This window comes from Eriocheir sinensis, chromosome 63, assembly GCF_024679095.1.
Source record: "Eriocheir sinensis breed Jianghai 21 chromosome 63, ASM2467909v1, whole genome shotgun sequence".
In the NCBI taxonomy this organism is placed as follows: Eukaryota; Metazoa; Arthropoda; class Malacostraca; order Decapoda; family Varunidae; genus Eriocheir; species Eriocheir sinensis.
In genome coordinates, this window is record NC_066571.1 from 3667574 (window position 1) to 3695501 (window position 27928).

The 27928-nt window shown below is 42.8% G+C and overlaps 1 protein-coding gene and 1 long non-coding RNA gene across 8 annotated transcripts in view; one reads left to right on the forward strand and one right to left on the reverse strand.

Annotated features, from left to right (window-relative positions):
• LOC126986867 (protein NEDD1-like) lies at nucleotides 1–26711 on the forward strand. 5 transcript variants are annotated; one of them, XM_050843333.1, is made up of 13 exons: nucleotides 1–155; nucleotides 8297–8403; nucleotides 8782–8912; nucleotides 9929–10048; nucleotides 12065–12205; nucleotides 12681–12910; nucleotides 13080–13278; nucleotides 14093–14184; nucleotides 16032–16161; nucleotides 17447–17606; nucleotides 17732–18346; nucleotides 25483–25634; nucleotides 26373–26711. In XM_050843333.1, exons 2-13 carry the CDS (start codon nucleotides 8310–8312, stop codon nucleotides 26475–26477), a joined length of 2169 nt encoding a protein of 722 aa, XP_050699290.1. In that variant the 5' UTR covers nucleotides 1–155; nucleotides 8297–8309; the 3' UTR covers nucleotides 26478–26711. The 5 variants fall into 5 exon arrangements, with proteins under 5 accessions (XP_050699290.1, XP_050699289.1, XP_050699293.1 ...); XM_050843332.1 differs by lacking the exon at nucleotides 1–155 and adding an exon at nucleotides 5672–5836; XM_050843336.1 differs by lacking the exon at nucleotides 1–155 and adding an exon at nucleotides 5672–5836 and having other exon boundaries at nucleotides 14093–14169.
• Nucleotides 18305–27928, reverse strand: part of LOC126986869 (uncharacterized) — a 40063-nt gene continuing 30439 nt past the window's right edge. The window contains exons 4-5 of one of the 3 annotated variants that reach the window (XR_007740005.1): nucleotides 25469–25553; nucleotides 18305–18412 (exon numbers count right to left, since the gene is read on the reverse strand). This is a non-coding gene — a long non-coding RNA (uncharacterized LOC126986869). Of the gene's footprint in view, nucleotides 18413–18533; nucleotides 19005–25468; nucleotides 25554–26359; nucleotides 26460–27928 lie in introns of those variants that run through there. The other 2 variants (XR_007740004.1, XR_007740003.1) reach the window with 2 other exon arrangements.

Below are 27928 nucleotides of genomic sequence, written 5' to 3' on the forward strand. Positions count from 1 at the left end.
ACTCTGCAGCCCTTCCCGTGCCTCTGCGGCCCGCATGTGATCGCAGTGATGCTGACGCGGTGTTGTGAGTAGCAGTGGTGCCTGACTCACCGGAACAGCTTAGCCTCAGCAGGTGATGTCCAGCCAGCACAGCACAACATCAGCACCCCGGGGAGGTGAGTCACTGGTAATCTGGGTGACATTGGTCCGCCCAAGCTTGTGATGCTGAATGCCTGAGAACCACTGCCTTGTGTAGGTCACTTGCAGTACAGAAATGACGAGAGAACAGGAAGAGTCTAAAGAAGCGAAATATGGCAGGAAGTTTGGATCAGGCCGAAAATGTCAAAGAACAACTTAGATATATTATCTCAATACCTTTTTTTTTGTGCCCGTTCATGGTAGGGGCAAGCCTATCTGGATGAGTAACACATCTCACTCTACCACCCCGAGCTGTATCCGTCTTTCCCTCTCTCCGTTTAATCCTTTTCTCCACTGAACGTGCCACACCCTGAAGACTGGCTCCCTTACCCTTAGTACTCCCACATGATTGCCGTGTGTGGCGTCCCTGCAAGGCTGGGGGACGGGAGCAGCGTTGCCAACTATAAGGACATCTCCCTCAATGTAGGGACTTTTGACTGATTTTCAAAGACGTAGAGACGTAGTGAGTGCTTACAACGAACCAGCGGCCATCGGCACCACAAACTTGTATCACAGGAAGGGACAATCTCGCTGACTTCAAGGGAATGATCGTGGTACTGGGGCGTAGTGAAAACCGTGAAAGGAGGATGCAATTGATTTTCTACAGTAGAGACCTTTAAGTGCTTACAGCGAACCAGCGGCCATCGGCACCACAAACTTGTATCACAGGAAGGGACAATCTCGCTGACTTCAAGGGAATGATCGTGGTACCTGGGCAGCGTGAAGACCGGGAAAGGGGGATGCAATTGACTTTCTACAATAGAGACGACAATTCAAGGGCACAAAGATAAAAAGGTCGTTGGCGCTGTCCTGTAAATCGTGGGCAGTGCGAGAACTCCAGGAGAGAGTTGAGAGTTGAAGACGACGTAAGAAAAAGTAGTATACAGTAAAAGCAAAACTAATACTTTAACGTGATGGAAATAGTGAGATGTCGCTTAAAAATATGGTGTTAGGGCTTATAGAGTTTCAAGAAGAGTTTGGCGGACGTCCGGGCTGACCCAAACTCTACGAAGCAGTCTCCTAATGCCCTCCATGTCCGGTGATGTCCAGGCTGACCTTTGCTGGAGTCTTGTGGCTTCCCTGATGTTTGTAGGATGCGTTTTATCGTCTTTTTCGGGCCCTTGAGCTGCCTCCCTTTATATCTCTTCATCTCCGTCTCGTAGAAGTCACCCTAATCCACACTATGTCCGGTGATGTCCAGGCTAACCTTTGCTGGAGTCTTGTGGCTTCCCTGATGTTTGTGGGATGCGTTTTGTCGTCTTTTTCGGGCCCTTGAGCTGCCTCCCTTTATATCTCTTCATCTCCGTCTCGTAGAAGTCACCCTAATCCACACTATGTCCGATGATGTCCAGGCTAACCTTTGCTGGAGTCTTGTCGTTTCCCTGATGTTTGTGGGATGCGTTTTGTCGTCTTTTTCGGAAATATCTTTCTTCCTTTTTCCCTTTTTGTCCATTTTACTGTCCTCTTGGTTTCATTTGCTACCATGTCTTTCACTTTCCTACTGGTTTCTTTTAACGTTTCATCTAATTCCTTCTGCGCTCTCTGTCTCCCTCTTCTTTCGCCTCTGCCTTCGTTTCTCTCTGTCGCCATTTTTCACTCCCAGTTTCCTTACCCGCCCCATCTTTGCTGTCTTTGTCTGTCAAGCCTGTTCCATTCATCCACCACTCTATTGGTGAACTAATTCTTGCCTATGTCTTTGCCGAATCTGAATTTGTCTAACTTAAAACCATTGCTACGCGTCCTACCTGGCTCTTTTACTACCAAAACCCTATTGACATCCTCTCTATTAAAGCCCTTCATCCATTTATAGACTTCGATAAGGTCTCCTCGCAACCTTCGCCTTTCTAGAGAGTAGATTTAAATGATTCCGTCTATCCTCATGATATTTAATCCTGTCACATGATGAACGCATTATCCTTTTAGGTCATTAAGGGAATGACTCAGAAGTAAAGTCAAGTGTACGAGTATAGATTATAGGATGTACAGACGCCCCGGGGTGTTCGCATTGTGTCCATCGTGGGAGTAGCTGGCTAATGTTAACGTGGGTGGCTGTGACCGTAGACTTTTTCAGCATCAGGAGCAAGGTAACGGTTGCAGAGATGGTGGTTCTAGTGTAGGGTGGAGGACTATAATGCTTGGTAGTTAAATGAAAAAGACAAGAGAGAAGTAGCTATGTGGATTGATTGGTTTGTGTATGCGAGGTATGGTGCTGAAACTAGTGGAAAGGGTGATGAAGGTGGTTCTAGAAGAGGGTTTTTGGTGAACATAGGAACATAAAAATGTAAGGAGTCTGCAAAAGGCCGGTTGGCCTACATAAGGCAGCTCCTGTAATCCAATCCCCACCCTACCTCACTATCCATGAATTTATCCAAACTCTTTTTGAATGTATCTGTGGTATTGCCACCCACAACATGACTGCCAAGCCTGTTCCATTCACCCACCACTTTATTGGTGAACCAATTCTTGCCTATGTCTTTGCTGAATCTGAATTTGTCTAACTTGAGACAATTGCTACGCGTCCTACCTGGCTCTTTTACAACCAAAACCCTATTGACATCCCCTTTATTAAAGCCCTTCATCCATTTATAGACTTCGATAAGGTCTCCTCGCAACCTTCGCCTTCCTAGAGAGTGTAGATTTAATTGCTTCAGTCTATCCTCATAAAGCAACTTTCTCACCCCTTGAATAATTTTTGTTATCCTTCTCTGTACAGATTCTAATATTTTGATATCCATTCTATAGTAGGGTGACCAGAACTGGACCTCGTAATCAAGATGAGGTCTAACTAGAGCTAAGTAAAGATTGAGGATGACCTCAGCGCTCCTATTGCTTACTCTCCTGGAGATGAAACCCAGTACCCTGTATGCACGATTCTTACTTTGGATGCATTGGGCCCTTGGACGAAGGTCAGTGCTCACTAAGACTCCAAAGTCCCTCTCACACCCATACCTGCTTAGAGGAGCGTCATTTAAGGAGTAATTATGTGAGGTGTGTGTGTGTGTGTGTGTGTGTGTGTGTGTGTGTGTGTGTGTTGCAGCAGAAGGCCGCCACCCTCCAGGCCCCCCGGGGGACGGTTGCCGCAGTTTTGGTTTCCCCCCTCCTGCGTTCGTTACTAATAGACAGTGTTGGGATTCACCACGTCACCTCGGATTTGCAGAGGTGGTTTCGGTGACCTTGGAGTTGACATTGCATAGGGCCGAGTCTAGAGCTGGTTGACACTCACCCTGACTCTCTTAACGTGATCCTATTGGTGGAAAGGAATTAGGTGATTGGTTACGCGTGTTCCCATTGATGGACACACACACACACACACACACACACACACACACACACACACACACACACACACACACACACACACACACAGAGTAGTTGATAAGTGAACAGGCTTGGCAGTCATGTTGTGAGTGCCAATACGATAGTCACATTCAAAAATAGATTAGATAAATTCATGGACAGTGATGTTAAGTGGGGTTAGGTTCACAGGAGCTGCCGTGTATAGGCCCACCGCCTCTTGCAGACTCCTTACGTTCTTATGTTCCTCCTCATCCTCCACCTTCTCCTCTTTTTTCCTCTTTTTCCTCCTCCTCCTCTTCCTTCTCCTTTTTCTCCTCTTCCACTCTCCTCCTCTTCCTCCTCTTCCTCTTCCTCCTCTTTCTCTTCCTTCTCTTTCTCCTCCTCCTCCTCCTTCTCTTCCTCTTCTTCCTTCTTTTACTTCTCTTCCCTTTCCTGTTCCTTCTCATCTCCTCCTCCTCCTCCTTTTGAGCTACAAACCAATGCAAGAACCATTAGCAGGAGTTTCTTCCCAAACCGCGTGGTGAGCCCGAGGACTTAGCGTGGGCTAGGTTCGAGTCTCCACCGAAACACGCCGATTTTTCAAGTCATCGCCGAATGGCGGAAGATTACCTACATGCTGCCCGGATCTTCAATCAACCGTAACTTCAGCGACTTCGTTCAAGAGGATCACCGGGGGCAGCATGAGCCAGGGAAGAGTCACACATCACGGCAGCCACTATAAATAAAACAATCCTGCGCCACTAATGGGCTGGGGCCGTCCATAATGCCCCTCAGGAAAGCCCACCGGCGCTACAGGCGGAAAAAAATCATTAAAAATCGAATTGATCGTTGTTTCGCTGCATCAGGAGTGAATTTTTTTTTTTTTTTTTTTTTTTTACGTCGCGGCCTATAGCGCCGGTAGGCTTTTTCCCGGTGGGGCTTGATGGTCGGCCCAAGGCTTCTTCCCGGTGGGTCCTGATGGTCGGCCCAGCCCGTTCTGGCGCAGGCGAGTGTTTATAGTGGCGCCATCTTGCATTGGCTCATGCTGCCCTCCCGGAGCTCATCTTTAATCCTAGAATCTAGAGTCTGGGTTGATAGGTGGTCTTCTGGACAACATGTGGGTAGTTTTAAACCACTCGGCGGCGGCTGAAAAATCCCAGCTTGGTGGCACCGGGCGGGGATTGAGCTCGCGTCCTCCTGAACGCGGTGGTGTTACTCTGTCGATTCAGCCACCGCCTCCCCAAACTGCATGAATACTGTAGCGCTTTCATTAATTTTGCTCTGCAGGCACGAAGTGACGAAGAGACCCACTTTCAGGTATATAATTATATAGTGACTTTGTAATTCTGATTGTTTTTAAGCAATACGTTATTAATTACTCCTAGTGACCCCATACTACCCTCTCTTCTCCCCCCCCCCCCCCCCCCACACACACACACACACGCACAGATCTTTCCACCGCCCTCAGGCAGGCGGCACCGCTCGGGTACCAGTGAGTAAATTACGCGGGGAATTACAATAGTTTACCCATAAAAATAAAGAAAATTTATTATTTTATGGATAACTATTTTTATTTCCGTGTATATGGGTAAATTATTGTTTTTGTGTATTGAAGATTGCTTCAGACGAGCCGTTATTTATATGAGAATTTATCTATATTTGAAATACAAATGACCCCTCGTAAACTGTTGCCGAGGCTACAGGACAGCGCCCCGCTGCTCCTCGGAGGCTGCACTCCGCCTGTTGTAAAATGTGCGACAATTTGTTTCGCTGTTCAGTATACAATAGTATTATACGATAATGCAATAAACTTCACATATATCTGGCTTCCTAAAATAATTCATGCAAGTACAGTACAGCGGTAAGGTTTGTCGGAACAGCAGTTACAGAACTCTGTGGTGAGAACCAGTCACTGCCGCAATAGCTACCTTACTGCTGGGATACTCCGCTGTGAAATCAACAGTTCAATCAATTTTCGTAAAGTTAACTTACATTTTCCTCGCGTATATATGCATTTATGATCGGGATGTTAACTTGATATAGCGCCGCTGTTCGTGAAATTCGAGAGTTCTGGGGTTGTTGAACTTGTCGTAAGCTAAAATTTTTATATTGATATATTATGGAAACTGGTGCTTTATGTCAGATACTTATAATTGGGGTCAGAAACTTTGTTTTGGTAGGTAAAACTGATGATTTTGATCAGAAACTGGTTATTTTAGTGGAAAACTGGTGAGCCTGCCAAGACGAGTACGATATTATGAGCGTTGGCGCCTTGAGAGTTCAAAACACGGCGGCGGTCAGCTGGGCGGCGGCGGTTTCTGGCGTGTTTCCAGCCCTGACACGACCACTGGCCTGACCCAGCGACCAGCGTGACGGGGAACAGGTAAGGAGTATAGTCTTAGTGAGTCACTGCAGGAAAGGAAGACAGGCCAGCCGCAGCACCGACCCACTGCCGCCTGGCCCCAGGCCTCGGCACAGGGGACGGCCGCTGCCTCGGCCTGCCCAGTGTTGGACAGAATCAAGAGTACCTTCACCCGCCTGGACGAAGAGGTGCTGCCACAGCTTTACAAGGCCCTCGTGCGCCCCCGCATTGAGTTTGCCATCCAGGCCTCCAGACAGGACATTGACAAACTGGAGAGGGTGCAGAGGAGGGCCACCACAGTGGTGCCCACACTGGCTCACCTGCCTTATGAGGACAGGCTCTCCAGGCTGAGCCTCACCACACTGGAGGAAAGAGGGACGAGGGGAGACATGATTGAGGTCTTTAAGATATCCGTTTCACTGAAATTTTATTATTTTTATTTTTGGCCAGTTTTTATTATTTAATTATATGATATTATTCTATATTGTCACCACTTACACACCCTTACATGTTAATTTGGGTTGTTCCATGATGGGTCTGTGCATTTTTCAGCGGAATTTGAAGAAAAGTTTTTCAGTTTTTACATTTTTTTTGCATTTTTTCCACCCTAAAAAAAAATTGAAACTTGCAATAAAGTTTTTATCCAATTTACATGATTTTCTAACACTATACAACATTCTATTGCTTGCATTTGGAAGCCAGTTTTTTTTTGATAAGGTATATATGAGTTGGGTAAAAAAAAAAGGATAATATTCACGAATGAGTAGATTCCTCTGGCGGTGGTGGTCCAGCTGGTGTTGCAAGAAATATCTCCTCACAGAAATAAGTCGCATATTCACTACACGTCTCCGATATTGCCCCCACGAGAATAATAACTTTTCCAAGGACTCACATACTGTTGTGCTTCTCTAGTTTTACTGCCACATCATACGTGTGTAGGGGGGTCCACTGGTTAGGAGGGGGGGTTGAGGGGGGCAAAGCCCCCCCTTGTTAGAGGTTAGGTTATGAAAAGTTCGGTTGGAGTAGTTTAAATATGCTCCCCCACCCAAAAACCCCGATTTCCCACGGGTCCCCCAATTTGAACCTCTCTGCATGCAGGAAAGGACCCGCGGATGTCCATTCCCTCCGTAGGTATTTTATCCTCTTCCTCTTTATATCGCTGGAATGACTTTGTCAAACTGGCGATTACTCCATGAGACTGATTTGAGACCTATTACTCTCATAGTCTGGCTATACTGGCATGTGGCACACTACCCATAAGCTGACCCTGGTCACTGGGTTGTTTCTGTTAAGTGACAGCCCTGAGTGGAGGAGGGCAAAGGGACACCCACAAAGTTCATGGCTTGAGCAAGTCAATAAATCTTGCCATGAAGTTCTTGTGATGGGAAAGAGGCCTGCTTGAAGACTTGCCTGGAGGACCCCCTGGGTTTGGTGACATAAGGTGGGTGAGGCGACACCCCCCCTGTCGTATTTCCTTACTGACTGATCGATTGATGAGTGTGGTGAGAGGGAGTGCCGGAGTAATGAACGTTGGAGTCTCATCTGCCATGGCTAACCCCTTAAAGGAAGTTCCCATGAGGGAACAGGGTGTTGGAGGTATGGATAGATAGATAGAAGTCTAAAACAATGAAAAGGCTTGGATATCAGACGTGCCAGCACTTATTACAAACTAATTTATGGCCATACTCTTCATTAGCATACTCTCATTCAAACTCTTAGTTTCATGTGGCTTAGGAGTGGCAACAGCAGCAGCACCTGATGTACCACTGGCTAGGAGCAGCAGTCATTGGGAGATGGAGGAAGGCTAAGCTAGAACTATAAAAAAAGGAAGAAATAGAAAAAGTAAAGCTTAGGGAGGTCCAGGGGCCACAGCTTCCCTTGGGAAATTAGCTATACTATAATACTCACTAGTCTTTTAGTACCTAATAAAGGGGCTGGGGTCAAGGCTTCAGTTATGACTCCAACCCAGTTCTGCTGGGGGGCCTGTCTGTGCAGCAGGTTCCCTTGATAATTTACATCTGTGGTACATGGTGACTGTTATGTGTACAAGCCTACTAGTACAAGGCAAAGCCTCCATAACCCCTGCATGCTTAAGGGAGGAGGGTTCCTTGCCTCTGTTTGTTACAGGCATGGCCTGCGTGGTCCAGAAGTGGTGTCTGCCTAGTTTCTGGATGGAGAAAAATATTTTCAGAGTACCTCATCAAATTCTGTCCCGAATATTATGTCTGCATCTTGGAAAAGACCACTACTCTTGTAAAAGAATTACCAACAGTTTGCTCTGATTCATGCCTTGGATATCTTAAAAATTGCTTTGCATTGATGTAGCATTGCTTACTCTCATCATTGTTTATTTAAGGGGATGACAAAAGTCATTGTAGTCATTGATTTTTTTTTTTTTTTTTTTTTTCCCCAGCAATATAAGACTTTGCATTCCTGGAGGTATCTTTCTGTAGTCAGGTTAACACTGGTCATGTTTTTCAGGAAATACATCAGGATGGAAGAGGCTCTACTGGCCACAGCTGGTGACACCATCAAGCTCTGGGATGCCTCCAGCCACACATTCTACCAGGAAATACCTTTCGAGACTGGTAAGGCTGAACACAAGGCTGCACCGACACCTCTGGATGTTGTGGTAGATACATTTGTTGTCTTCTCAATGTTTGCTTAAATAAAATGGTTTGGAAGCATGTCATCATTTGTTTATGAGAAGTGGTGTGGAAGCCTCTCTAATACAGTATACTGTGTTTGACTTGAAACTTTGATGTCCACAGTAGGAGTGGAAGGACCGCTAGTATTTGCACTTGGAGTAAGGGATCCTTAGCAGGGTTGTTTGATTTAAATCAAGTTGATTCAAATTACAGCTTTAATTTGGTATGCAATACATATATTTTAGATCAATTCTGAGATTCACACTTAAGGTTGATGTTTTTGTGGAATGACCCTATTCATAAAATGTGTTGTTTCAGGTCATGTGCGAGGCTTAGCATGGAATCAGGATGGACAGTGTCTGGCAAGCGTTGGAGACTCAGGTGAAGAAGTCTTTTTGTCGGCCATCTGCGGCAAGTCGGAAGCAAACATTGGTGTTGTGCGTGGCATTGTAAGTTGGCTCCTTTTTTTGTTTTTTTTTTTTTTTTTTTTTTTTTTTTTTTAGAAAATAACAAAAATAATGAGAAGAAATTATATATGTGTGTGTGTGGAGTTCCTCTTCCCTGGATTTGCCAAGTGGCTGGCTAGTGAGTGCATTGTCTCACCACCCCCTCAGCTCTGGGACGCGGTGTGAGGCTCACACGCGAGCTCCAGCCTCCCCCTCACATTCATCCCACTGTCTGTTTTTTCATCATTGTGTCAGTCATTGGCCTCTTAATCAACTCTTCAACTGATCTTGGTCTTAATTTTGTCTTTTGCTCATTACTTCATCCAGTGTTAAATACCAGTCCCCTTCCTTTAGGTTTCACCTCCGCATTGCTCAGCTACTTAGGTCATATCAAATTTAAAAGCATGGTTTCTGAATCAGAACACTTTTAGTTATGTGAAAATATCCAGTTGGTAAAAATTTCCTTGGTACATAACTGTGCTATGAAGAATGAGAGTATTTCCAGCAAATGTTAACACAGACTGTGTGTGCTTCTGTGAACCTTCACTCGATTTAGCACCCCAGCCTGCCCAACTCTAGGTGCCATGGGGGGGAGCAGGCAGGCACCTTTTTTTCCCATGTAGTTCACCCATCCTTCACCAGGGGAAAAAAATATACCATCTGGAGACACCACATTGTCTCTGGCCAGGCATAAAAAAACTAAACATAGGGTTTGCCAGACCATCAGTGACAACTTTACATGAATAATGTAATGCTCAAATGTGGGTAAACTGCAGATTTTCACGCTCATCTTCATTTTAAAGAAAATAATGGATTGAGAGATGTTTATACACATTATTAAGTGTTGTTAGCTATTTTATTGTAATGTTTTGAGATATACTGTACTGCCTCATATCATACTAAAGGAACAGCTGTAATTTCAATGACATGACACTTCTTTTGTTTGAAGGAATGCAATATTGTGAGACACAGTTCTGAATTTTGTTGAATATATCAATAACTGCTTACTTTTGCTGCAGGAGACGCCAACCTGTTTAAAATTTGCCTGCCGCTCCCCGCACTACCTGGGTGTTGGGAGCGCCTCGGGAACGGTGACCATCTGGAACATAAAGGCTCAGACCAAGAAGAAGGTTTTTACAGTAAGTAAATGCATGCATTATGGGGACAAAAAATTATAAAAGCAATGAAAATTTTAATACATCTATCATTACATTTGTACACTAATGAGACCAAGTTCTGTCCTTGTAGTGGCAGTAGTTACAGCAGGAGTAGTAGGAGGAATACAGCTTGTGCGGATGATTTCTGCGCCGAAGTCCGTGCATCGAGATATGCCACACAACTTCATATTTGCCTCCTGTACCATTATTAAAATGCGAGGCATCAATCGTGTGTCTGGCAGTGACGTACATCTTTTTCTCCACTCTCCGGTGTGAAGAAAGGAGGGTCTACCTTCTTCCCCTCCCTCCCATGTTTGTATGGCCTTGAATAATTTAGCCTGAAATTTCACCTACATCCTTGTGTTTTTGCCTATTTTTACTGGATTACATAATGGATGGAAAACATACAGGTGGCAAAACAATGCTGGGAATCTCTGATCTTTACATTGCTGGGCACAGTAATAAGGAAATTTGCAAGCTTAACCCTAGATTACTATCATTGTCCAAAATCCCAGCACGGGGGGTTAATTTGCGTTATAGAAGGAAATCTGTTGGACCTACGATGCTCTACGGCCATGACATCTCAGTTGGTATTCTGCCCTTGGTGCGTGAGGTACGTTTGTGTTTTTCCTGTGCTTTCTCCCTGAACTGTTCCCAATTGTACGAAATTTTGGACAAGGATGGAAAATATTACGTACCAAGAAAATATGACATATCTGTGCGGCTAAGGGCTACCGAGGCTGGAGCATTTCGGGGGACGTGTAAACTCCACGTGTGGCATAACTCATTACTATCAGGCAACACAGTGATGGCAGTGGAGCCTTGGTTAGAGAGGCAGGTTATTTTTTTTAATTTTCACACTTTTTTTTTATGTTTTGTGTAATATGTTAAGTTTATAGGTCATAGAATTAGGGACCAGTTTAAGTAAAAATTTTGTAATTGAACTTTGTATCATTCCTATATGCGTTTTTATGACCGCAAAGTTTGTCTGGAATTCCGGACAACGATAGTAACCACGTTATTTCAGCAACGATAGTAATCTAGGGTTAAAAGACTTAATTCACTGATTAAGGCTGGGTCACGCTCTTCAAGAAACTACCATGGAAACCAAAACTTTTTTTTATTTTTTTTTTTTATTTATTTATTTATTTATTTATTTATTTTTTAAGCAGGAACATGTTAAGATGACAGCTTGATGTCACTCCTCGCCTCAGAACCAGAAATTTGAATAAACGAACACATACTCTTCTTGGTGATGTGTCGCTCCATACAGTGCAAAAAACTTTGCAGCGTGATCTTGGCTGCAGGTGTTATTGCACGCGGAAGAAGCCACTAATAAATGATCTCCAAAGGAAAAGGAGGCTTCATTTTGCCTAGCAGTGTAAAGATCAGTGATTGCTGGTATTGTTTTGCCTCCTCTATGTTTTCCATCCATTATGTAATCCAGTAAAAATGGGCAGAAGCCTAAGGATGTCGGTGAAACATCAGGCTAAATTATTCAAGGCCATACAATGTGTCAACCTCCACTGGAGGGGGGGAGAGACAGAGACCCTCTTTTCATCACACCAGTGAGTGGAGAAAAAGATGCAAGTCACAGCCAGACACACGATAGATGCCTCTTGCATTTTTATGATGGTATGGGAGGCAAATATGAAGTTGTGTGGCATACCTTGATACATGGACTCTGGCGCAGAAATCATCCATGCAAGCTGTAGTAGCAACTGTAGTAAAGGAGAAGGAAGAGATTTATTGTAATGTCTTCTCACCAACAGGATAAACTCTGACAATGCAGGGAAAGTGTTCACTGAACACTACTTTATTAATATAAAAATGACTTTCAGACCTTTATTGTTGAACTGAATAGAGATGCCTTAAAAGTTATGGGAAGACAGAACAGCAAAGATAATAGAATAACAAGTAATACCAATGAGGAGTAAGAGTTTCTTGGACAGTATAGGAATATTTGTTGTGTGCCTTCCTCACCGTCCTGGCCCACAGCCAACAGACCGAGCCATCACCAAGATTGCCTTCAGCCACAGCGACTCCCACATCGCCACAGCCACCAAGAAGGGAACACTCTACATGCTCTCCATCGTCAACAACGTGACAGCTGGGCCTTACCAAATTTTCAACAATCAAGTATGTGCGGTTTTGTCTAGCTGCTTAATTAATTCAGTTTAAAAGTTTTCCCTGGCAAAACTGTAGCTGTTTCAGGCACTTTCAGCCCACTATCAGTGCACTGCTCTCTTTATTTTTTTTCCTCAATGTTACTCAAAAAAGTTAAAAATGAGCCTCAGATAAACATTCCAGACCATCAGGATTTACAAAGTATTGGACTCTTGATTATCAAACTTTTACTGATGTATAACTGCAAGGATGTATGATCACTCAGCTACTTATGAAACTTGAAACAAGCCTTACTAAGATTTAACTGCCATATATTTCATGTAGATTATTATAAAAGTCTTTACCCCATGATTGTATCAGTCAGAAAATTTAAAAAAAGTGGTTTTTTTTTTAAATGAAAAATATGGGCACTTGTGAAGCAAATGTAGTTTGCTGGCAGATGTATTTTGTTGGTGACAACGACCTAAACTGGACCTCATTTTATCAGGTTGTGACAGACCTGACCTACAGCAGAGTTAAGAAGTCGTTAGTTGGGTGCTGTTCTGATGGCGGCTCTGTGTCCTTGTTTGACACCCACGCCAGCAAGATGGTGCACTCCTTCTCCTCCGCCCACAGCTCCCCAGTGGCAGGAGTTGCCTTCTCTCCTGTTAACGAGCTCCTCATGGTGTCTGTTGGCTATGACAAGAAGCTTTCTTGCTACAATGTCCAGACCAGGCAGTGAGTTGATGTTTTTCTTAGCATTCACTAATTCAGTTTTTTCCTTTCTGCCTCTCATTATGTTATTCTCTGTCCTGTAACACCCAGGGTCATTTAGGTGTCTACCAGTCCATAGACTGTACCTCAAGAACATGACGATGCGATTATGCATCACACTCTCTTCCCACAGGCCCGTGATAACACACCGCAGTGCAGCACCGCTCACCAGTGTCACCTTCCTGGGCCTGGGGCAGCTGGTGGCGCTGGGCACAATGACGGGCCAAGTGTTTATCCACGACATGCGCAGCATCCAGACCCCCTTCGCCACCCTCAAGGCACACAGGACAGCTGTGACCAATGTTCTTCTTCAGCCAAGCCCAAGGTCAAAGGTAAGTGCCCAAGGACACCCTCACTCAGTATCTCTTTCTCTGATTGGAAAGGAATTTTCTATGCTAAGCTGTTTAGTTCTCATGATTATGTAAAATTCGTAAGTTCTTTTCAAGTAATGTGAAGAAAAAAAAGAGTAAGAGTTCAGATCAAGAGACTACTCCACTAAACAATACAGTACACTACAGACCTGCTTTGCTTAATGGTGGGGTAATTTCTGAGAAAACCCTGTCAAACAAACATCATAGTGTACTTACACTAAAAGATAGTATGTATCATCATTCTGAGTGGTTACTTTCATCTTTGTCTCTTCAGTCACTAGCATCCTAAGATCACCTTTACAGAATGTGTCTGATTACTGATTTATGCACACCCAAAAACACCACACCTTAGTAAAACAATTGTAAGGATGTGGCAATTTTATTTGTTCTCTGTACAATTAAGGACAGGTGATCACAGAGGCAGGTGTGGCTTGTTTACCCCCTATCTTCTTGCTGACCCCAGGCACTTTTAACTATCCCAAGACTCCCCAATGCCTTACCATTTTCTTGGAGCTTCAACCAGGGAAGGTGTAATGAGAATATGTGACTGATGAATGTAGATTCTAAAGAATGTGTGAGAGATATTTATCACGGGAAATATGTAAACACATGGGTGGGGAGGCAAGACAGCAGACTATAATAGGCTGTTTCGCGATAAGGTGTTAAGGAAACCAAATCTTTATTCTTTGTTTACATGGCACATTATAGTACTTGCATGATAACTCAACATTTCATACACTCAACAAACACCATAATTGCTTCCCTTCCCTTCCAGTCTGCCAGCAGCAGCAAGGCTGGCCAGAGGAACAACACTGAGGCCACCTTGGCAGTGCCCAACCAGAAGCCCTCAAAGCAAGTATTGAAACGGTATTAACATTTTGGTTCTGGAGACTACAATCCTGCTTGTTTCATTTCAATCCATGATGACTGTAATGATATTAGTGACTGGAGGCAGAGGGCAGTTCATGGTAGTAATATTGTCCATGAAGTGATAGGGCTCTACAATTTCAGTTTCTAAGTGCTTACAAAAAATCAATCCTCCTTACTCTAAACTTGTGACTTGGTAGCCCTCTTCCTCATGACAAGTCTTTTCTCATATGCTAGTTCATCACCTGCTCACCTCTTCCTTCCAAAGGCTCCACTTTCTCCTATCCTGTTTAGACTCCCACATGGAAAAAGCCCACTGAGTCTCAGTGAGTTCAGATTGATCAATCACTCCCTCCAGGTCTGATTCTGTAGAAGGAGCAGCTTCCTGGCCACTCCCAAAACAAATATAGGTGCTAGTGCACTAAGGTTAATCAATAATTCTCTCAGTAACTACTTTTGCTAATGTAGCATTAGGGAAAAATTCTTTTATTTTTCATTGTTACATTTGCATTCATTACTTGCATAGACCTCCTATGGATTCTATTCTCTGTACTTTTATCTCCAGTTTCCTTTCAGGTCAATCTATCTCTGCTGGGCAGTTGGTCGTTGTTCTACCCCTAAACCTTTCAACAGTCATGTTTTGTAGGGCTCTTCTATCTCCCATTCTTCCTACTGTTCATTGATGATCTTTCAAAACAAACTTATATCAACTACTATTCAGATGACCCTACTCCATATCAGTTACATCTTTTGACAAAAGACCTTCCCAACAGGAATTACAGGACTCAAGGCTGGACCCAATAGAATGCTTAACCTCTGACCTTGTTTTCATTTTTGAGTGAGGCAGAAGAAACTTGATATTCTTCAATGCCTCAATAATTGAATATCTCCAGCTACCAATTCAACACATCCTCCAAACACCTCTCCTTTATTCTTTGTTAAAACTCGGCTGCCTCATTTTTGTACACTAAACACTCTTAGTCAGTCCTTGATGCAAAATCTCAACTGGAAACTTCATATCTTATCTCTTGCTAGATCAGCTTCCTCAAGGTTAGGTGTTCTGTATCATCTCCCACTTTTTTACCTCCCAGATGTTATCCATGCTATCCATGTCTTGCTGCCCTTATATGGAGTATGCATCTCATGTTAAGGGCTCACACACACACACACACACACACACACAGCAGTTTGGCTATTTGTCTCATCAGCTCCCCTCTTACTGACAGTCTTTTACCTCTTAAAGTCCTTTGCAGTGTTGCCTCTATCTTCTAACAATATTTTCATGCTGACTGCTCTTTTGAACTTGCTGACTGCATACCTCCTTTCTTGCCACAGCCCCACTGCATGCTTCTTTCTGCTCTTGCTCATCACTATGCTATCCAAATCTCTTATGCAGCAGTTAACCAGCATCTTCATTCTTTCATCCCTTTCACTGGTAAAGTCTGGAACAGCATTCCATTGTCTGTATTTCACCTGTCAACAACCCAAGAGGGAAGTATCAACTATCAAGACACATATACATCAGATTTTACCCTCTTGGCTAGTCTTTCAAGTATTTGCAGGAGCAGTGCCAGCAGGCTTTTTTTTCTTAGCGGACTTTAAAAAAGTACCTCATTTTCTGGAAATATTGTGAAATGTAAAAGGAATAATTTCTCTAAGGTAGATCAGTTTTAGGGTGAATCTCTGTTATACATGTCATGTTCTTAGTTATATAGGTTTTTGATTTAGTGAGATTTATAAACATGTAGAAATATAAATTTCTTCATTTGCCCTGTTACACCAGCTACTGCTTTAGTCCAGTTTATCCCTTCATGTGCAGGCACAATGATGTATTCCTTTCCCTGCAGGTCTTGCTCTGACCAGCCCACTGAACTGAGCCCAGAGATGAAGCCCCAACCTGAGTCATCACCGGGAGACAAGTTTGACCTGAGTGTGTTCTCACCAATTAGGGAGACAAATCTACCTAATCAGGTTCAGGTGAGCATTAGTTGCTTTATTTCCCTTCTTAGAACAAAATATTTGTTAGAAAAACTGCAATGAAGCAGTGAAAAAATCCTGCAATGTAACACCATTGAGTGCTGGGGATTGAACCTGTCTTCTGAAAAGAAGTCAGGGCAGCAAACCAACAGGTCCACTGATGAGCTAAAGGTTACTGCTCCAGCGGCCACTTCTGTGTCCTATACCCGACGCCCCAGCCCCACACTGTGGACATGAAGGTGACCCCGCTCACACTTGTGGTCACCAGAGACACTTTTAATCAATCCACAATGGCACATGCAATGTATATATACATTAAAGGGTTCAATCCCAAACACTGGTTTTACATTATGGGATTTTTCACTAAATTATTGCATTTTCTCTAATGTATATATACACCATATGTGCCATTGCCAGTTGCTTAAAAGTGTCTCTGGCAACCACGAGTGTGAGCAGGGTCACCTTCACCTTCATGTCCACAGTGCAGGTCTGGGGCGTCAGGTATAGGCTTCATAAGTGGCTGTTGGTGTGGTGACCTTTCAGCTCATGAGTTGACATGCTGCCTAACTTCTACTCAGAAGATCTGGGATCAGTCCCCAGCACTCACTGGTGTTACATTACAGGAAGATTTTTATTTCTAAACTTTTTACATGGAGTTCCTGTTGGTGTTAAAGTCAAACCATTTCAAATAGTCTGTTAAGGCATTGATGTCCGCAGTTCCTTTCCTCTACTCTGCTCTGCCACACAGTCCCAACACCTGTTTTTTCCTCTCATATGTTACCTATTGCAAACATATGAAAGGAAGAGATAGGTGTTGGGACTGTGTGGCAGAGCAGAGTGGAGGAAAGGACCCGCAGAAGCCAACACCTCAATGGACTATTTGAAATGGTTTGGCTGTAGTTAGTTGGCTATATATGGTTGCTACTTTGAGAGAGCAAGGAGACAACCAATAGCAGTACAAATTTTTATAAAGCACAACCCTGAGTGATTGAGCTTGGGTAATGGAATGACTCAAGGACAATAGTATGAATGAAGTTGTTCAAGTGAAAACAAAAAAATCATATATATAAGGGTGTTGAGTGTTAGTGAGACCACAAGATGAAAAATATGTAGCAGGTATGCTGAAGGGTGATTGTCAGACCACCAGTGGAGTGAACTTATATCATGGAGTAATATATTAGAGCATTATGTTAGGTAGGTAAGTTGCACATTATCAAAGTGAGCATTAAGTTCGTCTTGTAGAAGTAGATTAGAACTTTATAATGTAAATAAAATAAATCTTCAGACTCCTCAAGCAAGTGGCTATGATCAACTTCCTGGCCACAAGATCACCAGTTCAGTGGGTGATGGTGCCAGCCTGAGTGTTCTCTCCCCCATCCGCACCACAGACCTCCAGCACAACAACCAGTCACCAGTGTCCCAGTGGATGGTGGACATCAATGAAGGTACGATGCATGGGAAGTAATACAAATATACCAATGTTGAGATTTATAATAGTATGCCCCACACAAACTGAAACATATGTAGTGTACATCTTTCATACTTTTGCAGTTATCATTTTTGTTTACAGATAATGTTCTGTCACCAATAAGAGATACAACTCTTATCACAAAAACTGACAGTGACTCGGTGGAAATTAAACCTTCCCCTACAGTGGAAGTCACTCCTGCAATGGAAGTCACTGACAAAGAGAACATTGAACCTTCAGTCTCTGATACTAAGGACCAAATCTCAGTACAACAGCAAACAAATGCTAATCCTATCATCATCCATGAACCACCAGAGAAGGAATCTTTACCTACACAAAGTTTTTCCCACAAGGCTGATGCTAGAAGTCCATGTGTAACACAGGGAAAAGTATCTCAAGACCAGCACCTCACACCCAAAATGGATGTGGATATATGTGAGAACCTTCATTCACCACTTTCTACACAAAGGCCAATACCAGCTAGTGATAGTACTGTGACAGGAGGGGACAGCAAGGTCACTAAGTCCAACACATCCAACATCTCAAGAGACAGCAACTTGCCAGCCCAGTACTTCACCATGTCCCCCAGCACCCCATCCAGGAGGTTGTCCCCACCTAAGAAGAGGCAACTCCTCCAGCCAGTGCAAGCTGCAGACCTTGATCCAGACACACCACCAGGACACACCGAGGCTCCTGCTGCCACCACTGCTGCTGCAGGTGAGTGATTCTTGTACATATTAATGTCTGGTCAGTCAGGTACACAGGTTAGTGGTCTTATCCCTTCTGAAATTAACTTATGATAAGAATATTCATCTGTTTTGTCATGAATGCATATGGGAGTAAAAAAAAATGTTCCATTCACAGTAATTTGCTTTAATATTTTTTTTTATTAACGACAGTTTTTTCTTCAAGTACCATTCCTCCTTTTCGTTCATTAATCCTTTAATTTATTTTTATCCTTCCATCATCCCAGCCCATTTCCTTTTTGTAAGGATTCTCTAAAAATATGCAAAAAAAAAAACTGAAAACAATTGAGTGAGGATAAAATGCATAATTAGTAGAGTATGTCCATGTTTGACAAACTTAGGTTCATGGAAGTGTTATGTAAACTGAATTTTGCTCAAATTGACATAATGGTAATACAGTGCAAGTCCCTGTAGTGTGTGGTACTTAAATTAGAAGACATTTGTGATGAATGAATGCACCAGTTATCTGTGTTCATTTGTGCCTATGCATTATGCCAAGAAGTGCCTCTGTGGTGTAGTGGTAAGTACACTTCGCTTCAAATCCGAGGGCACGGGTTCCAATCCCGGCCCTAACAGCCAGCCAGCCCCGTTTTTCATCCTCCCTTTCAGGCTGGTCAATATGTGGTTACCTGGGGAAATTGGGAAAAGTAAATTGTGGTAACCCAGATGTCACGCTGGCCCTGTATCTCGGGGTGACTGGTTACCATCCACCACAGCTTCAAGGGTCAGTGTGACAGATGAACACCAATACCACATGCAGCTTTAGTGGCTGCCCCAAACTTTACCTTTTATCGTGCCAACCATTAGCCGTTAGAAAGATGTCATGCCCACTAGGTCATACCGAACACACGCCATGAAGAATTGATAAATCTTGTTGGTAAGGCAAACTGCCTTTCCTTGGTCACAGGTTATGTTGGCCTTTGAGTCTGCATTACAGTTACTGTGAGCAAAAATATAAGTCTGATGTCTGAAACCACAGCACAGATCAATTGAATACTTTCGACCAGGCACAAACAGTAAAGCTAAAATAGTATGTACAGTTCACTCACTCACACACACACTCTCACTCTCTCTCTCTTAGATGCAGAGAGAGAGAGATTGTCAAGGTCACTGGCCGCTGACAGCTACAACCAACCGTAACTCACTCACTCACTCACTCACTCTCTTTTTTTTTTTTTTGGAGAGAGAGATTGGTCATAGGAAAAAGATGAAGAGGAGCTACTCGTCGAGTAACACAAAAAACACAACACACAAATGACACAATATATGCTGGAGGAGGGAGAGAGCGGGGCAGAGAGGGGAAGGAGGGAGGCATTAGCCAATCAGGAGGTATCAAACGTGTGATGTCATTGCAGGGGGTGGAGCTAGCGTCCATGGGACAAAAACCTAACAACCTTTCGTAAATATGCTCCTAGGCAGGGCTTAGAGGCATTGCGTGGGCAGTTTGAACGAATTTTGGCAGCGCACGACAATTTAAAAAAAAATTTTGGAAAACATCAAATATTTTTGAAAACTCCCAGACACGGGCGAGGTCGGATACGGTGCACCCGGATAACTGAGGGTTTACTGTGTATGCTAAGCTGCATGTGCTCATCTGTCTCATTGGCCCTTGAATCTTTCCAGGTCCTTAGGACAAATGGCAAGTGTGACATTCAGGTCACCACAGTTTACCTTCCTCAGATTTTCTCAGGTGCCCATATATTAAAGTAGATGATGAACAACAGTGTACCAATGGTCCAAGTCAGGATCAAACTTGGGCCTGCAGATTCATAGTTATGAATACTAATCCACAGCCTCACCATTTCTTTGCAGTTGAGAGAGACACTAGGACATATACTTTACTCACCAATCACTGCTCACTGAATAGCTTCATGCAATGAAAAAATGTCCTTCTTTTCCCTGACTATATTCCTTCATGGGATGGTCATGAGCAGAATTCCTCTATTTCGTCCTGTTTCCCATCATTTGCTTAAGATCCTCATTATCTCTTACCACTCACATACTTTTTCACTCCACCCATCCTCCGCATCCTATCTTATACCCGTTCATCCTCTGATCCAGTCTCAGACACTGTATCAATCTTTCACCTTCCATTCTCTCCACACAACCAAACCATCTCAAGGATTCCTTCTTACACTCCCCAACACATCCATCCACACCACAATGTTCATGCTGATCCACGTTTCATAAGTGTGTTGTTGTGTCTGCTCATGTCTTGAAAACACTCCGCCACATGTTTTCCAGATACAAGACGACACTGCACTATACATTAAGTCAATGATTAAACACAAAACATGAGTAATAACCATGCCAGTAACCTCCCAGCTTATCTATACCTGTTACAAAATGTGGATCTTTGTGTTGATGGGAAAGTGTTGGGGAGGAATACTGTGAGATGGTTAGGTCATGTGGAGAGGATGGATGGTGAATGACTGACAAAGTCTGTATGAGAGTGAAATGGAGGGTGAAAGGATATATAAGATAGGCCAAGGATGAACAGGATGGATGGAGTGGTAAGGGATGTGGTGATGCTCAGCAAATGACAGGAGACAGTGGAATGGAGGTGATTGTTTGTGGCCTCCCTTTGAGAGAACATGGCAGAGTAATTATGAAACTTATGCCACAGCAAAGCACATGAATGATTGTAATGTTGATGGGAGAGGGATATTTTTCCTTTGGGTGAGGCTATTTATTGAGAGCAATGCTTGGTGAATGATGTTCTGTATTTAATGAGCAGCTCAGCAAGTAAGCGTATTACTGAAACACCATGGTCCTGATAAGAGATAACAACATCTTTCATTGTATGACATAAGAACACTTCAATACTGCTTTGGGTTTCAGAGGTCGTTTTAAATAATTTTTTGGAATAACTTTTTAACAAAACTTAAGATAAGGATGAAAATTTGGCAGCCTGTGTTTCAACCCTTGCCCAATTCTCATCACTATGATATGTTAGCAAAATGTGGACAATTAAGGCAATTGTAGGAGTAAAACTAGCATATGAAGTGCTTCATGTTGCGATTCTAGAAATGTTGCTGTGAAGATGGTGGTGTGCACCTACAGGGGTGGTCAGTGAGATATTGCATGATTCATTCAATTTGTGGCAGCACCATGCCACATCAGTCTTATCTTCTAATCTTATTATTTTCTCATTTTCATCACCAAAACAGCTATGAGAACCTTGATCTAGCTCTTCAGTCAGTCACTGAGTCAGCCTGCCTGCTGAGAGACCCAACATCTCTGCTGCAGTGTTCACAGCTAGAACTCAAGCATTGATGCCAGACACAGTATGTTATGTTGGCCTTTCAATGTATGTGCATAATAAGATTAAAAGATAAAACAGATGAGGCAGGGTGCTGGGCATGGTACTGCCACAAAGTGAATGGTGTAGCTGAAATTTTGCTGGCCACTCGCATAGGTGCACAACGCCATCCCCTCAGCAACGTTTGCTGCCTCACAACAGGGAGCACTTCATCTTCCGAGTGGTATCATCGTGTTACACTTATAAATGCCTTAATTATCCTCATATTGTTAATAATCATAGTGATGAAAATAGGGCAAGGTCTGGAACATGCTTTGCCAAATTATCATCCTTACCTAAGCTTCATCCTATGTACCACAGATCTTGAATCCCACAGTAGTGGATCTGCAGTTATTTTTTGTATTACACCTTTTCCTTAACACCACATACTTATGAATGTTTGTCTATGGAAATTACTATGAATTTCAGAGGCTGTGTTACATAGTTTTTTCTGGAATATCTCGGTGAGTATCACTCTGATACTTTGCCACAGTTTGTTTCACACTCTCCACTGATATTTGTCAGCATATTGCATGAAAAGAGGGGTGTGAGTAAGACACATACTCTTAACACTTGAAGGGAAACGGCGAAATGAAACTACAGTAAACGGATAGGGCCAGCGTGACGTCATTATAACGTCAATCCCCAGGCCCCATCTCTCTCTCTCTCTCTGTCTCTGTCTCTCTGTCTCTCTCTCTCTCTCTCTCTCTGTCTCTGTCTCTCTGTCTCTCTCTCTCTCTCTCTCTGTGGTGCATGCTGTATTCCTGAAGTATATAGATAAGCATTTTATCATACTGTGTCATTTTATATATGAGAGTGACATTACGTGGAAATAAAGGCAAGCGTAGGTAAATGTGGAGGGTGATAACGAGCGTCAATGATACCAGTCAGATAGTTTGGTGATGTTGAGCTGTTTGAGGAGACCCGAGATTTCATTTTTGTGACCCGGGCTTACGGCTGCAGTCCAGTAAACTCGGACATATCATGTATGCCATATTGTGTAGCCTTGGAGCCACCGTCATGTACGTCCGAGTTTACTGGACTGCAGCTGTAAGCCCGTGTCACAAAAATGAAATCTTGGGTCTCGTCAAACTGCTCAACATCACCAAACTATCTAACTGCTATCATTCACGCTCGTTATCACCCTCCACATTACCTACCCTCGCCTTTATTTTCACGGAATGTCACTCTCAAAATAAATATAAAATGACAAATACAGTGTGATATAATGCATATCTATGTATATACTTTAGGAATACAGCATGCACCAGTGGTAGGTGTTTCCATGAGAGAGAGAGAGGTGGGTGGGGCCTGGGGATTGACGTTATAATGACGTCACGCTGGCCCTATCCGTTTACTGTAGTTTCCCTTCAAGTGTTAAGAGTATGTGTCTTACTCACACCCCTCTTATAATGCACTATGCTGACAAATATTAGCGGAGGGTGTGAAACAAACTGTGGCAAAGTATCAGTGATCCAACAGATACTTCCTGAGATATTCCAGAAAAACTATATAACACAGCCTCAGAAATCCATAGTAATTTCCAAAAGGTAATAGATTTATAAGAATGATCAAAAGTTGTTTATACCACTTCTTACAGCAAATACTAAATCAGTGCAAGGAAACGAGAATCCTCAGCATCAGAGATAAGGGAGGAAGACAGCAGTGGAGACAAAATTACCCCAGCAAGTCTCAAAGACATCATCCTTATTTCTGTCATACCTTTCATAAAATTTGCAGCGACCATGATATCCAGGATTATTATTGGTTTGAAAATTCTTACTTTATTCTTCCACTGATGCAGTGGTATATACATTTTTTGATACAATGAACCCTCTGGTATCCAGGTTAATAGAGCCACGGGGGCACCCAAATATGGGAAAAACCCGGATATAGTGTAGGTTAAGTCTACAGACCCGAAAACCAAACTTTCGCGTACCGCATTTAATATATCATCAGCACGTAATCCACCAGAGCGCTCCTCTATCTTGTCCATATGATTGGATGAACCACACTATTTCTTAAAATGTCCTAATTCTCTTCAGAATATTGACAAATGGCATCATTTCACTTTCTTGTTTCTAACGATGACAATGTTTTCATACCAGGAAGTTCTTAATTATCCTACAGTGATACTTTACAGTGGTCTGCGGTGCAACAGTAACCTCGTGAACTCTATATCCACCCCCACCTGGCAGGGTTACCCATAGGAAGCTCAGGAAATGGTCGTCACCGTAGGCCTACGGAGGTGTGGCCAGCAAGACAGTGGCCGTACCCAGCCCTGCCGTGGCATGCGCAGGACCCCCAATTCTTGCCAAGAATTTGGGGGAATTCTTTAAAATCTGTCACGTCAGAACAAGAAACACAAGAATTTCGCAAGATTTGGGGTTAATTCTTGCTCGGTCTAGGGTAACTCTTGACCGCCAGATGACGCTCTGGTCTCAGTCCGCATTGTAAACTCGTAGAAATAGCATCCGTGCACTTGTGTCATGTTTTTAGCACTACAGTGTGAGTTCTTTGTGCTTTAACAATGTTCCCCAGAAAGATGGTTAAAAGGGATGGTGCTGCAAAGAAGAAAACTGGAACGGTGGATACTATGCTCACAACAGGAACGGGGGGTGAGCCTCGGCAGCTTGTATGCCTTCCTGGATTTGACCGACTCCCATTCACCCTCCATCTCGGATGATACGTCGAGTTAGTTTAACAATGGTGGTCGAACATAGTTCTGGTGCCTCAAGAATAGGGAAACTGCGGCTGCTGACCTGGGGCAAAGCCTACACCTTGAGCGTAGTTAGCGGTTGCGGGAGTCTCCGTAACAACCGTAACACATTGGTTTGTGTTTCATATTATTCATCATTGCAATTTGTTAGTAGAATTACTTTCTGTAAAAAATAACATGTAAAATGATTTTTATATAAATACTTTTTTGAGATGTGGGACGTATTAATGGGATTCACATTAATTTCAATGGGGAAATTCATTTTGGTTTAAGTGTGTTTTGGTGCGCGAGCAAAATCCCGGAATGAATTAAACTTGTATACCGAGGCTTGATTGTAATTCTCTTACCTAATCTCAATTTGAATTCAATACTGTTGCCTCGTTACCATTAGGAAATCAGTTCCATAGGATAAGCATTCATGAGTTTAGAGTGGAGTAAGTGAAAATGGTGTACAAATTACTGCAGATCTACAGGTATTGAAACATTCCATTTCATAATATATATCAAAGCATTTGTGATCAGTTTATGTATCTTCTATTTTTTGGGGTTTTAAATCATTACACAAATTTGGCCCATCACTGCTACTGGGTTAAGATTACCTGAATCAGAAGCATGCAAAACTAAGGTAACTTTAATATCTTAAGTTTCAACACTGAATTTGGGCTGGAGATCCTTCGTAATTTAGTTTTCTTCTTCATACATTTAGTCAATTTTTGGCAATGCACTATTTAAAAGCATGTTCTTGGGTAAGATCTGTCGCTGTGAATTAGTACATTCATGACTCACTATCATCCTGCCTGACTACTTCATCCCTATATTTAACCTTGCCCTTTCTCAACTCTACTCCTTTCAGCAATGAGTGATATTGTTTCTATAGGAGATGCACGAGGTACTTGCTAGGCATTAAGCTGAAGTTAGTTGATCAGTTAGTTACATAATGAGTTGTAATGAAAGGGAAGGGTTTCTGACAGTGTTCTTACATGCTTCTATGAAAGTTATAACCCTGGATCATGAAGTGTGATATATTATTGTTTTAAATGATATTGGTTTAAAATTTTGTACAAATACATTACCTCTCGCCCCCTAGACACAGCTGCCACAAGTCATGGAGCGCCTCAGCTGCAGATGGAGCTGGTGCGGAGCTGCATGGTGGATGTGCTGGAAGAGTTCCAGGATGAACTCAACAGAAGACTGATGCACATGCAGTATATTATGACCAAAAAATTTATTCAGCAGCAGGTGAGTTTGTGTATCCAATGTTGTGCACCAAAATAGTAAAGTTGAATAGATTCAATGTCTGACTCTAGATGACTCCCCATTCAAGAAAAAAATATTTTGTATGAACTCTTCCACAAACCAGTCACACAAGAGGAGTTGAGTCAGCCTATGTTACTCTCCTGGTATGAATTTCTGGTAACAATTTCTGGAGGACTCCATATAAAATCATGCCATCTAAGGCAGTGCAAATAGAGTTGACTTAATTGCCTAGTCACATTTGGTATAAACACAACCTCTCTAAAAATGACAAGAGGGGTCTCCTATCAAAGGCCTATTAAAAATCTGAAGCCCAAATTTCTCTCAGCAAAGCCTCTAACAGCTAGCCTCTACATCTTTTGCTGTGTTAAGTAAGGGATGGGTTTATTGGAATGGGTTACAAGGCCCACCCCAACCAATGTGGGTCAGGTATTGAAGTGACTGATAGATATGGGGAGGGACACAGAACCCTTGAGAGAATAAAATGCCCCGGCCATGTTTGTGCAATCTATCAGGTAGTGCTCAAAAGTCACCATAAAGACTAACTTGGCATGGTAAAAACATTCGACTGACACTGTTTAGTATGTTGTGGAAAATATTACTACCAACGAAATTATACAATCTTTCTTACTTGAACATCTACACAACATTGACTATCCTTGAGTTGAAATGCAGCACATCCTACGACAATGTTATATTTAATACTGTGCCTTGGTTCTGCAGGAGGTGATGGAGAAGCTGCACAGACAATACTCCCTCAACGAAGACCTCATGAAGGAGAACGAGCAGCTGCGTCAACAAATTGCTCACCTGCAAGCAAAATATTGATGTCAAGGAGCTGTGAATGAATGTGCTAAATACTTGTTTGTGAAAGTTTTTTTTTTTTTTTTTATATAATTTTAGTTTAATGGTAAACAAATTTATATTACTTGTAAATTAAATATTTCTAATTTTCTTTCAATGTTTCATTTGCATCACCCTGACAATAATGAAGGTAATGTGTCTGCCTGTACTTAAATTGATCTCTATAGATGGAATAAGAAATAAAACTGAACATTTTCACCCCTTAATCAGTCAATCAATGCGGACATATGCTGGGGGGCTTGTCGCCTTGCCCACCCTGCAACGCCAAGTCTGAGGGTCCTTCTGGAGAAGTCTCCATGCAGGGTTCCTTCTCATCCTGAGTACCTTCTGGCTGGATCTCTTGACTTGCTCAAGCCACTAACTCTATGGGCATCAGAGGTGGATCAAATACAATTGTATTTGTATTTGAATTGTATTTAAAAACAATTTTAATGTATTTGTATTTGTATTTTGACATCCAGAGAAAAAAGTATTTTGTATTTGTATTTGTATTTTGGCACCCAGAAAAAAAAAGTATTTTGTTTTTGTATTTTGGCACCCAGAAAAAAAAAGTATTTTGTATTTGTATTTATATTTTGAGTCAAAACCATTTGAGGAGGATAAATACTGTTAAGGAAATAGAAAAAGAATGTTAAGCCGCGTTAAGGCGGAGGATGAAACAGATGAAGGTTGAAGGCGAAGGAGGAAAGGATTAACGTCAGATCACGGGGAAAGCGGAGTAAGGAGAACATTAAGGTTGAAGGCGAAGGAGGAAAAAAATTAAGGGTGGGGAGTAAGGAGGAAATTAACCTCAGGTCACATGGAGGAGGAGTAGGAGAGGATTTAGGAAGTTGCTGAGGGATGGGTGGCCCGGAAGAAGGATCCGGCCGCAAAAATGTGTGACGTCACGGAAATGGGAGGCGTAGGGGATGAGATGTGAGTGAAGACGACGAGAGAGACAGTAAACCGATCTACTGCTTTAACTTGGCAAATGCACTACAGTCACCTATCAAAGAGGTTGCATCCATTTCTTGGGAGGACTGATGTCATTGCCGCAGCTGTCCTGGGCCCCAAGTTTAAGCTGGCATGGATGCCATGTAAGAAAATGCAAAAAGAAAAGGTTTCCAAGATTGTGGACCTAATTATTTCAGAGTCAACTCAGTCGACATTGAAGAAGAAAACATTTCATGAGAGTGAGCCTTTCGTCTTTTCGGCTGGCATGAGTGCAACACGACCTCGTCTTTTTGCCTACATGCCTCCAGCTGGGCAAATGATGGCAAGTGCATCAACAAATGACACTACAGTGGTGAAGGCAGAACTTGAAACGTACCTAGAAGAAGGGGTTTTGCCTTTTGATGTCAATCCACTGAGGTACTGGCGTGATGCAAAAAGCTTTAAAAATTTGAAGCACTTTGCCAAGAATATTCTAGGGTGCT